An 11,810-nucleotide genomic window follows, 5' to 3' on the forward strand; every position below is an offset into this window, starting at 1 on the left:
CTTGTTATAAATTGTTACAATTAAAAAGTGACCAAAGAAAAAAAGAGATTTTGGTCATTGTTGCTACAAAAACATGCTTCCAAACATGATTTGATTGTAAGTGATGGGAAACAAAACCAACAGTCCTTTTTCAAAGTAAAGCCAAAGCTAATATGTGGCAATCACTCAAATTTGGTGGTTGTTTTCAGTCTTTATTGTGAGAAATGCCCTATTTTGTACTGCTGAGAGGAAATGTTGTGTTAAAAAGGCCGTAACTTTGGTAGATAACTTTGATGGTCTTAGTCACGGTTATAGGTATTAAATTCTCATGTTAGCTTTAACTTTAAATTCCATTTTTGCACAGAGCAAGGACCCGTCTCTTTTTACATCTTCTATGCATTGAACTCAACAGCAATTATCATAGATACAGATGATACAGACTGAGTGTTTTTGGAGTCTTTAAAACACAAACACATGACACACAAAATCATTACAAATAAAATCCAAAGCTTGATAATTCTCTGGTATGCATCTTTGGTCACAGCGCCTTGAATAAGCCACACCCAGCAGACAAAATCTCATGTGTGTCATGCAGCTGCAATGAAAAAAAAGGAAGGACTTCTGTCACCTGAATTGTGCAAGTGCCTTTTGTGCAGTGCCCAAGAATTCTACGTTCTTTTGGCCACAAAGAGGTAATTGTAGTCTGTGGGGGCTGTATGGCTGGCAGGGAGCAGGGGTCTGATTTCACATTGTGTTGAACAGAAACTAGCAGTTTCCTATACAATCGCCCCACAGGGCACTGAAACCTCACCTGTACTCTTATGCGTTAGCGAAGGCTTAATCCACTGAGTTATTTACGTGAATCTTAAATTACTGGGTGCACAGTTTTAGTTAACTTTCATAAAAGCAACCCGACACTTTGAGGTTTGGATGTAATGTAATATCTTCTTTTATGTAACGCTGACATACAGTAAAGTGGCATTAAAAGAGATATTTACAGAATATGTTCAAGTATTTTTAACCTGTTAATGAAGCACAGTCTTACTAAATGTTTGTTTTTTTGTTTTTTTTATTACAATGGAGTAATCTGTTCTGTAATTGAGTTAGTTTTTAATTTCAGCATTTAACTTGAATTTCTCCCAGGTCAACCAGATTTAAAATTCATGACCGTCATAATGGGATAATTGTGCAACATGTGCTTTCAGTTTTGACATGTGATGCTCTTACTTAACCTGCATATTGAGATAATACCCAAATGAACTTCCGGGAATCATTACCACATCAATTCTGGGGCATCTTTAGACCCACCCAGCAACAGCGGGGCCGTTAGTCTCCTCCTCTCACGCTGGTGTGGCTGTGCAGGTGAGAGTTTCCACTTGTTGGGTCGCCACTACAGTGCTGTCGGCAGGAAGAGGAGGGGGGAGGTGACAGAGAACAGCAGAGAGAGAGAGCTCATTCACTTCAACCACAGCTGACGAAAAACCCTACAAAGTGCACCGCAGGTGAGCGGACTTTTAATGGAAACATCACTGATTTTAGATGATGAATTTTGTGAGTCTTATTTAAATGTAGCTTAATAGAGCTTTGACGTGTGTGCACAGGGAATCACAGGTCGATGCAGGTCAACAACAGTGGTACCATTGTAGCCGGTGAATGATGCAGCAGGGAAATGTTTGTTTTGAGGTTTCCGTTAAAGATGTTTTATGTATGCACCACTAATAAGTTGTATTAAGAAAATGTTGATCGGTAATAGTCATTTTGATGAATAAGAGTGAATTTTTCTAATCAAAATATATTTCAGTCAATTTAAGACTCAAGCAAAGAATTTCTATTTTTTAAAGCTGCATTTATCTAATCATTTTCCTTGATGATTTGAATTTGTTTGACTTTATAAGTCTCAAAAATGACTCAAAAATGACTCAAATGATTCTATTTTGACTGATTATGAAATTATTCACAATCATTGTCAGTTTTCTGTTGGTAGCATCAACACATAGACACCATTTGATCACATTACACTCATTGATAAAATAGTGTCTTATGAGGATAAGACAACATATTGAAAATGTACATGGGGAGATTATGTAACAAGACCAAAGGGAAAGTGTGATTAACAGCATTATGATTTAGCACCTGAACGCCTCTTGAGTGTCATGAAAATTAAGTCTCATCTTTACTTTTTCCAATTAAACTCTCCCATTTTGACCTGGAAGCCAAAATGGCCACTGTTGTCAGTCAGTTTCCAGGGTGTAGAGCCCACAGGAGCCCGAGCTGGGATCCAAGGGAGAGGGGAAAAAAACAAGCCGTGCCGCTTCGCAATTCTCCCAAGGGAGCAGATAGAGGAACAAACACATTTTAATTATGTTCACTGATAAACCACGTGAACAGAGAGAAGCTGAAATAATTTTAGCAGGAAAGACCTCAAGATATTTAATGATCTGACCAATTCAGGCTTTGGTTCTTGGTGTCACGACTGTGAGAAACGGTGTGTAAAAGTGTGAAGACGTGAGCTTTAAATCTCACATTTATCAATTTCTTCTACTGTGACTCAGCCAAACAATTAAGAGATCAGTTTCAACAGAACAATTAGAGGATTGTAAAAAGAGGAGGCCACAGATGACTTAGCTCTCACAGATCAAAAGAGCTGCCCGGGTGAGTTACAATGAGTGACCACGGCTGTAGTTCAGAGACTGTTAGCATGAGTAAACTGTTTGTATTGTACTCACATTACCATCCGTCAAACAAATCTTTTGTCAGCGCACACATTAAATTAGTGTTAGTGCTCAGTTTATTCTGCAAGCAGAGATTTGTCATTTGGTCTGCGTCAAACTTTATGGACAGTAATAGCAGAGCATCCGTCGGCCGCTTTATTCAAGTGAATTGTTTGTTTTACTCTTCCCTTTTACAAGGATTTTGACAGATGTGACTTCATTACAGGCTGGACAAAGAGCTCCCTCCCTTTCTGCCAATGTGATAATGGCCTCCACCACTTTTCTAAAATACACAGGTATGAGTGTGTTTGCTTATTTAAAATCACTGTCATGGATCATATAGATGTCTGCACTCAGAGGTATACTGTGAATATGTTCTTTCTGCCAACCTCGTCTGGCAAGTCAAGTCAATTGTATTTATGTGCAGCAGGCCAAAATCACAACTTTGCCTCAAATGGCTAAATCAATATGTACAGCATTAGACACCCGCATTCCTTAGACCCTTGTTCAGGTAAAGAAAGGAAAGAAGGTAGAAAAACGTATATTTAACAGAGGGAAAAACTCAACAATCCTTCAACCAGGACAAACACATCTGCATTAGATGTCGTATGTACAAAGAAGAGACAATTAAGGAAAAAACAGAATGAGAGTGACTTATAGGTAGACTCCTGCAGTACAGGGGCCTCATTCATGAAGTGGACTTGATCGATTTTAAGTATGACTTAAGCTGGTGATGTCAGGGCATTGCATGAGCAATGAACAACATGTAGTGGTAGCAAAACTCCCTGGCTGCATGTTTGGTTTTGTTTGTTAACTCACTATTTAGTCCACTAAATAATACATATTTCCTTCAAACTTCAAACTCCTCTACCATCGCCATGATCTCGTTTTGGATTTTCTCTTTTGGCCCACAGCTATTTCTGACTGAACCCTCCTTTGTGCTGCCATTACATGAGGGGAAATCGCAAGGCAGATGCCATCAGTTTAGGTTGGACAAGGCTTAAGCGAGGGTTTTACGCTCAGCATCTGTTATGAATCATAAGCACACCGTTGGAAATTATCTTAAAATTGAGTTCAAGTATAAATGTAAGATCATTTTCATAAATGAGGCCCCACGTCTTGCTCAAAGACACTTCGGCAGGCTACATGGCCAAATGTGGTTCAACCTGAAATCTCCTGCCTCTTGAGCATGCTGTTCATTCATGTTTTCTATCTAAAGCATCATATGAATTCAATATACTGTAAAGTGTATATTTAGTCCCCTTTATCCACATGAAATCGTACTCAATCATAGATATCAGCCACCTAAATACAGCTGATTCTTTTCAAGATCCATGCATTATTCCCTGAGAAATAAATAAAATGTAAAAAACATCTATCTCGCAGTTTTAAAGAAAGTGAGAAAAAGATCCTGGATCTGTTCCTTTATCCAGATCCACACCAAAAGTTAATGAGGTCTATTCTGGGCCGAGAACATCCTCAGTCCAAGTTCTGTGGATGTCATTTTTGCGTAATCCTGTCGACAAACCAACCAACCTGCAAACAGGTGGAAACAAAACCTCTTTGGCAGAGGTAATAACACACTAAATGGGTGTTTGTCAAAAAATACATGCAGGTAGAAGCTTTGAAACACTGGGACTCCACTGTCACCGTCCCTAAAGCAAAGATGTCATACTGTAGCTCTCTTATGAATAGATGTCACATGCATGTTGGCATAGCTACTGTACAGTGCACCAGGGCTGCACGTGTGGCCTCGCACGTACACAGATGCACGGTTAGATAAGTTTAAACTCTGTCTGCTTCATCTATTTCTTTGTTGCTCTCTTTATTTACATTTTCTGTGTGTTGAAGGTGCTGTCAGTCATCAATCAGTTAAGTAGATGTTGAGATGTGTGAGTGAAAACGCCAATTAGGATTCATCCTCTAACTATACAGAAATATCTTCATGCTAACGGTCTTGTTTGATTATGTAGGTCATAAAGGTGCATCAGAATTTACTTGAGACTGTTTCATAATCAGTTAAAAGTTCCTTGTAGTACATTTAACTAAACAACTAAGTCAACCTAATGATGGGAAAAGGCAGGAAAGTAAGGAAACTACCAAAATCAGTAGGCGTTACCTGCAAAGTTTGATGGCAATCCCTCTCTGGCTATAAAGTTTTCTAGCCACACTTGCATTTCAGTATCACCAGAGTATTTCTTGTTACCTTACAATCACTATTCCACTATTTATTTCTACGGCAACCGAAGAGTTAAAAGTGTCTGGCTAGGCTAAATAACTACAATTGATTTCACGTGTTCTGCTTCCTGTAAACTAAAATACATGTCTTCCCATTATGTTTTCCAACAGGCTTCACTGGCATGCTGGGCCTCCTCCTGTTAGGAATACTTCTGCCATCAGTATTATCAGTAACTACCATGGCGCCCAACACAACCTATGCCGGTAAGGCAATGACCGCCACCAACCAGTCCCCCACAACCTCCATAAAAAAACCTGGAGGCACAGCAATTAATGTTGAGCTGTTTCAGGCAACTTTTAAAGAAAAATACTGTTACTTCTATCTCTTTCCTTACCCTTGATCTTGACATCCATCTTTTTCCCACAGGTATGAATGGAACCGCTATGTCAAATACTACATCAATGAGCATGGCAAGTCGACCTTATTAGAGTGAAGTGTATCGTTGTGTTTGTCTGTTTTCACCCCTTCTTCTTCATCCCATTAGCCTCTCATCTTCATCATTATCTTCCGTCTCTCTCAAACAGATATACTGCCCCTCGTTCATGTGTAACTACTCAGACTGCTACACGATGTACAACAGTCAGAATGCCACTTGTATTACTTGGGCCTTCTGTCAGGTAGGTGGAGCAAAAGGCGCTGACTTCTCTTATCCGAAGGGTCAATCACTGTTTTTGGACGGCAAAAATTCAAAAGCGATCATAACGTGTCTTCTAATTTATCATTGTGCTATGTATCAGCTGTTGAGACAGACGGACATATGCTACGTTGCTAGCTGCGTCGCCTCCTGTGCTGATAGCTGCGTCAACGCCTCTCAGACCAACTGCTCTGTGAACTGCTGCAACTCTACTGGCTGCCTCAACGGCACGTTTGCATCCATGATGACGATGACAACAACCACAGGTAAACTCAGACCCATCTTCCACATCTTCAACCTCCTCCTTTCACGGCTCTTATAATTGCTGACCATCTCCGGTAGCCACTGCATCTTCCACCAACTCATTCCCAGGAATAAATGTTGGCTTTGTACATTTCTGTAAACAACAGATTTGTTGACTGTCTGGTTAGGTTTAGGCTTGGTTAGGGCTAGGAAAAGATCACAATTTGGCTTACAATACCTGTTATTTTGCCACAAACACAGCTGGAAAATGTCCCAATCAGCCAAAACATGATCTTTTTCTGACCCTAACCAAATGGTTTTTGTGCCAAAACCTAACCAGAGCATAAGAACAACTTTGCCAAAATCTAAAATTGAAAATTGAAAATTGAAACGTAAAGTTGCAACATAAAACAACAAAGTTGCAACGTATCCGTGCTTTGCAGAAACGTACAATGCCAAAATTGATTCTGCCAATTGGGTTGCCCACCAACACTACCACCTCCGGAGGCTGTGCATTCACCATTACCACCCAGTCCCCCACAACCACCTCAGCAAGCACATAGTCTGGCGCTAGCACAACCACTGCATCTTCGACACCTATCACCTTTAATTCAATTAGTGCTTTTAACTCAGGAACACCCTCTGCTCCCTCCACAGTTGGACCAACAGCCATGACCCAGTCCAGCCCCACCATGACAACTTCAAGTTCAACCAGTTCATCTTCCGCTACAACTTCGAGCTCTGGTTCCTCAACCTCAATGAATAACTCCAATGGTATGTTTTGTTTCACCAAATAACTGGATGTTTTCTCTTTAGGATTTGTTCTTGAGACTTTGGGACGTATTCCAGCCATGTTTGTGGTGGCAAAACTGGGTGTTTCAAGCCAAAACATGATATTTTGCTGACCCTGACCAAATTTTTTTTTGTGCCAAAACCTAACCAGAGCATAAGAACAACTTTGCCAAAATCTAAAATTGAAAATTGAAACGTAAAGTTGCAACGTATCCGTGGTTTGCAGAAACGTACAATGCCAAAGTTGATTCTGCCGATTGGGTTATCCACCAACACTACCACCTTCGGTGGCTGTGCATGCACCATTACCACCCAGTCCCCCACAACCACCTCAGCAAGCAAATAGTCTGGCACTAGCAATAGCACTGCATCTTCAACATCTGTCACCTTTAATTCAATTAGTGCTTTTAACTCAGGAACACCTTCTGCTCCCTCTACAGTTGGACCAACAGCCACGACCCAGTCCAGCGCCACCATGACAACTTCAAGTTCAACCAGTTCATCTTCCGCTACAACTTCGAGCTCTGGTTCCTCAACCTCAATGAATAACTCCACTGGTATGTTTTGTTTCACCAAATAACTAGATGTTTTCTCTTCAAGATGTTTTTGAGACTTTGGGATGTATTCCAGCCATGTTTGTGGTGGCAAAACTGGGTGTTTCAAGCCAAAACATGATCTTTTTCTGACCCTGACCAATTTTTTTTTTGTGCCAAAACCTAACCAGAGCATAAGAACAACTTTGCCAAAATTGAAAATTGAAAATTTAAACGTAAAGTTGCAACGTATCCATGATTTGCAGAAACATACAATGCCAAAATTGATTCTGCCGATTGGGTTGTCCACCAACACTACCACCTCCGGAGGCTGTGCATTCACCATTACCACCCAGTCCCTCACAACCTCCTCCGGAGGGTCAATAGTCTGGCACTAGCACTAGCACTGCATCTTCAACATCTGTCACCTTTAATTCAATTAGTGCTTTTAACTCAGGAACACCCTCTGCTCCCTCTACAGTTGGACCAACAGCCACGACCCAGTCCAGCGCCACCATGACAACTTCAAGTTCAACCAGTTCATCTTCCTCTAAGACTTCGAGCTCTGGTTCCTCAAACTCAATGAATAACTCCAATGGTATGTTTTGTTTCACCAAATAACTAGATGTTTTCTCTTCAGGATTTGTTCTTGAGGCTTTGGGATGTATTCCAGCCATGTTTGTGGTGGCAAAACCGGGTGTTTCAAGCCAAAACATGATCTTTTTCTGACCCTAACCAAATGTTTTTTTGTGCCAAAGCCTAACCAGAGCATAAGAACAACTTTGCCTAAATCTAAAATTGAAAATTGAAAAGTTGCAACGTATCCGTGGTATGCAGAAACGTACAATGCCAAAATTGATTCTGCCGATTGGGTTGTCCACCAACACTACCACCTCCGGAGGCTGTGCATTCACCATTACCACCCAGTCTCCCACAACCACCTTCGGAGGGTCAGCAAGAAAATAGTCTGGCGCTAGCACAACCAATGCATCTTCAACACCTAACACCTTTAATTCGATCAGTGCTTTTAACTCAGGAACACCTTTTGCTCCCTCTACAGTTGGACCAACAGCCGCGACCCAGTCCAGCGCCACCATGACAACTTCAAGTTCAACCAGTTCATCTTCCTCTATGATTTCAAGCTCTGGTTCCTCAACCTCAATGAATAACTCCACTGGTATGCTTTGTTTCACCAAATTATAAGATGTTTTGGTTGACATTACAGACTTTTTTTCCCCATGCAAATAAAAGAAAAATATTGTTTCTATGTCTTTCCCTACCCTTGATTGTGACATCCATCTTTTGCCACAGGCATGAATGGAACCACTATGTCAAATACTACATCAATGAGCATGGCAAGTCAAACTTATTCAAGAGAAGTGTATTGTTGTGTTTGTCTGTTTTCCCTTGTCACTCATTGTTCTCTGCCCCTTTAGACTCTCATCTTCATCACAGTCCTTTCATCTCTCTCAAACACAGGTATACTGCCCCTCGTTCATGTGTAACTACACAGACTGCTACAAAATGTACGACAGTCAGAATAGCACTGCATGTCCTTTGGGCTGCTGTCAGGTAGGTGGAGCAAATGACACCGAACCATCTTACAAAACAGTCATATGCATTGACCTTAACAAATTATGATAAAATGTCCTAAGATGCATCAAAACCTATGCACAAATGTACTGACATGCACATATAGCAAAATAAACTACAATTGTTATACTGTATTAGTAATCCATAACATTACATTTAAAGGAAGAAAAGAAAGGCGAATGCACCTAAAATGTGTCTTTTAATGTGTCCTTCTGCAATGTATCAGCTGTTGAGACAGACAGACATATGCTACATTGCTAGCTGCGTCGCCTCCTGTGCTGATAGCTGCGTAAACGCCTCTCAGACCAACTGCTCTGTGAACTGCTGCAACTCTACTGGCTGCCTCAACGGCACGTTTGCATCCATGATGATGACCACAACCACAGGTAATCTCTTGACTCTTATAATTGTTTTATTTTTTTTATCATCCTCGCACTGTCCTTGATTAGATTTGATCTTAAGAGTCATGCCTGCATGTTTACGGGTGTGCTCTTTTAGTCTTAAGTCTGGAGTTATTTTCATATTGTACACTGTTCCTTGCATGATTTTAGGAAGAACAACAACAATGACAACGACAATGGCAACAACCAGACCAACAACTACGATGATTGCCCCCAGTACAACAGCAGACAATGTAAGGACAAAAGGCTGCATGTGTGAGTGTGTGCTGACGTATGAACGGATGCATAATGTAAAAAAAAACAGAGGAACTCATTCAATTCTGCCGCTGAAAGTCAGCTTGCCAATTCCCAGTGGATGTAATAACAATCTGCCATTCATCTGATATTTTAAATAGAAAGATGAAACAGTTTGCCATACAGTGTAAGCCAGGCCTGGTGACAGATTGGTATCATCCTTTTCTTCTGTGCTGTTTTTTCAGGGAAAGAAATGCCATCAAGGTACATGCACTGGTTCAACCTGCTATACAGATTTTGCAAACATGCAAACATGCTCCTCCACACAGCCACACTGTCAGGTGAGAACAGACTCATATAACGTGAAAGATCCGTCAAGTTGAACAACTTAACACAATGTACTACAATTCTAGCAAATTCCTGAATATAAGACTGAGATGAAAATGTCGAAACCTCTGGAGTCGTGGCTTATTTCAGTAAATATTTGACAGCTTTCTCTGCATTGGTTTTTGTCTTAAACTGTCCTTCCCCCACATGCACAAACTCAGCCATAATACTAATCATTTGATCAATTTAACAAAGTATAAAGCTGCCAGGAAACCAAAATCCAAGAATAATGACGCAGGCTTCTCTTCATTTTTTGTGATTATCTCAACTCCCAACAGTCCCCTTAAATTCGATCAAACCTAATCCAATATCAGATAAAATATAGTTACTTTTATTTGGATCGGCATCAAACTGATACTCTCAGACTTGAATAATATGCCTGATTTGTTTTTTCATTAAAGCCTGCCTACAAATCACTGAAAATAGTAACACACAGTTTTGGTTTCCTCAGCTTGTCTCTACATGATATAAAACAAATAAAGTTAAGTGACTTTTAATAAAACCTGGTAAGTGTATCCACCAATAGGTACACGGACTCCAGTGGGTTTAAAACTAATATCTCAGTCTCACATTTAGACTTTCTACCACTTATAGGTCCCGCACTGTTCTTCTTCACTCACTTTTTTGCCTTTGCAGCTGAAAAAAGAGACCGTAAGTTCCAACATTCAGTGGACAGCAGGCTGCACCACCAACTGTTCATCCGAAACCCCATGCAAGAAATCCACAACCCCTCCATGTCACCTAGAGTGCTGCAACGCCACCATGACCTCCTCCTGCCTATGGCTGAATGGCACGCTGAATGTCCCCAATTCCTCCACAAGAGGTCGTCATCTTAACACAGAATTGGTCGCTTCCTTACTTTGCCTGCTCGCCATCACCTTGCTGCTGTAAGTGAATGCCAGCATGCTCAGCTCAGCTGCTGTGTGGATCATAAAGTAACCAGAGCTTTGTTTAATTCTCAGTCCCGCCAGTCGGGGAAAATAAAAAAGCTTAGCAGCGCAGAGGTTAACACTACATCATTTATCACACTGTTGTTCATATGTGATTGTACTGTATATATGTATGGAATTATGTAAGGTCTCAGTTACAATGTTGATTTTAATTCTTGTTTTTATTAAAAAATTCCCCAATCATGTTTAATCTCTGGTTCAAGACCAATGAAAAAATGTCTTTGAACAGTATTTCTGAATGAAAATCAAAAATCGAAACATGGCAGAGGCAACTCGGTCCTCACATCATTTCAGATTCAGGGTGCAAATCATGTTTGTAATTACCAAACACGAAAACATTTATATGAACTTTCATCTCAGTGAACTACTGAAAACCTCGTCATTTGTTTTAGCCATGACCTTGCCCATAACTGGAATTAAATCCAGTTGTTGTCTTCTTAAAGAAAGCCAAAAACAGTTTTTTTGTTTGTGCCTTCCCACTTTCAAATGATTGTAGACTAATTTCATTTTTTGGAATTGGGCGAGTGAGCCTAAAAAATAAACATCTCTGTGAACATATTTTATTACCGAAAGCTCTCTCTAGATGATCTTTTCCTCAAGCCATTGTGAGAGTGACGCAGCTATGACTCTAAATGCACTTTATGAAACACAAATGTTGAGCTGTTACAGGGTGTCGTGAAGGTTTGCTGAAGCATTTCTGTAGATGTACTCGTAAAAGAGATAATATGTGAATCGTGAGTTGGATGTTTATACTGTGTGGTTTACAAAGTATATTTTATGGTATAATGGTGTTGTGTAAATGTTAAATGAAATCTTTATTAATCTCTTATTCTAGTTCTGTGTGCTGTATAAAATATACGGATTGTAAGAAAAATTAAATAAATTACATGTACAAATGGATATTTATTTGATTATGTCATTTTTTTGTTATTAAATTCAAAATTCTGCAAACAGGGCTGCTGATAGTCTGGCTTGTGACATTTTCACCCTAGTATGTTTCAGTAGGAATCTGAACGCAGGCTCTTTACTTGTAATAGAGTATTTTTACATTGTTGCATTGGTACTTTTATTTAAAGCAACATTATGTAGAAGAGATTTGGCGCCCCCCACAGTT

At 40.0% G+C, this 11,810-nt stretch overlaps 1 protein-coding gene across 1 annotated transcript; it reads left to right on the forward strand.

Moving 5' to 3' along the window:
- Nucleotides 1-5,459: 5,459 nt before the first annotated feature.
- Nucleotides 5,460-11,533, forward strand: LOC311259292 (uncharacterized protein). Its single transcript, XM_084356347.1, has 12 exons — nt 5,460-5,546; nt 5,667-5,829; nt 6,464-6,580; nt 7,039-7,155; nt 7,613-7,729; nt 8,192-8,308; nt 8,443-8,486; nt 8,611-8,703; nt 8,951-9,110; nt 9,276-9,358; nt 9,605-9,700; nt 10,383-11,533. The coding sequence occupies exons 1-12, from the start codon at nt 5,472-5,474 to the stop codon at nt 10,635-10,637; spliced, it is 1,437 nt and encodes a 478-aa protein (XP_084212473.1). The 5' UTR covers nt 5,460-5,471; the 3' UTR covers nt 10,638-11,533.
- The last annotated feature ends 277 nt before the right edge of the window (nt 11,534-11,810 follow it).

The sequence above is a fragment of the Pagrus pagrus genome (assembly GCF_965226575.1).
Source record: "Pagrus pagrus genome assembly, chromosome: 7".
NCBI classification, from domain to species: domain Eukaryota; kingdom Metazoa; phylum Chordata; class Actinopteri; order Spariformes; family Sparidae; genus Pagrus; species Pagrus pagrus.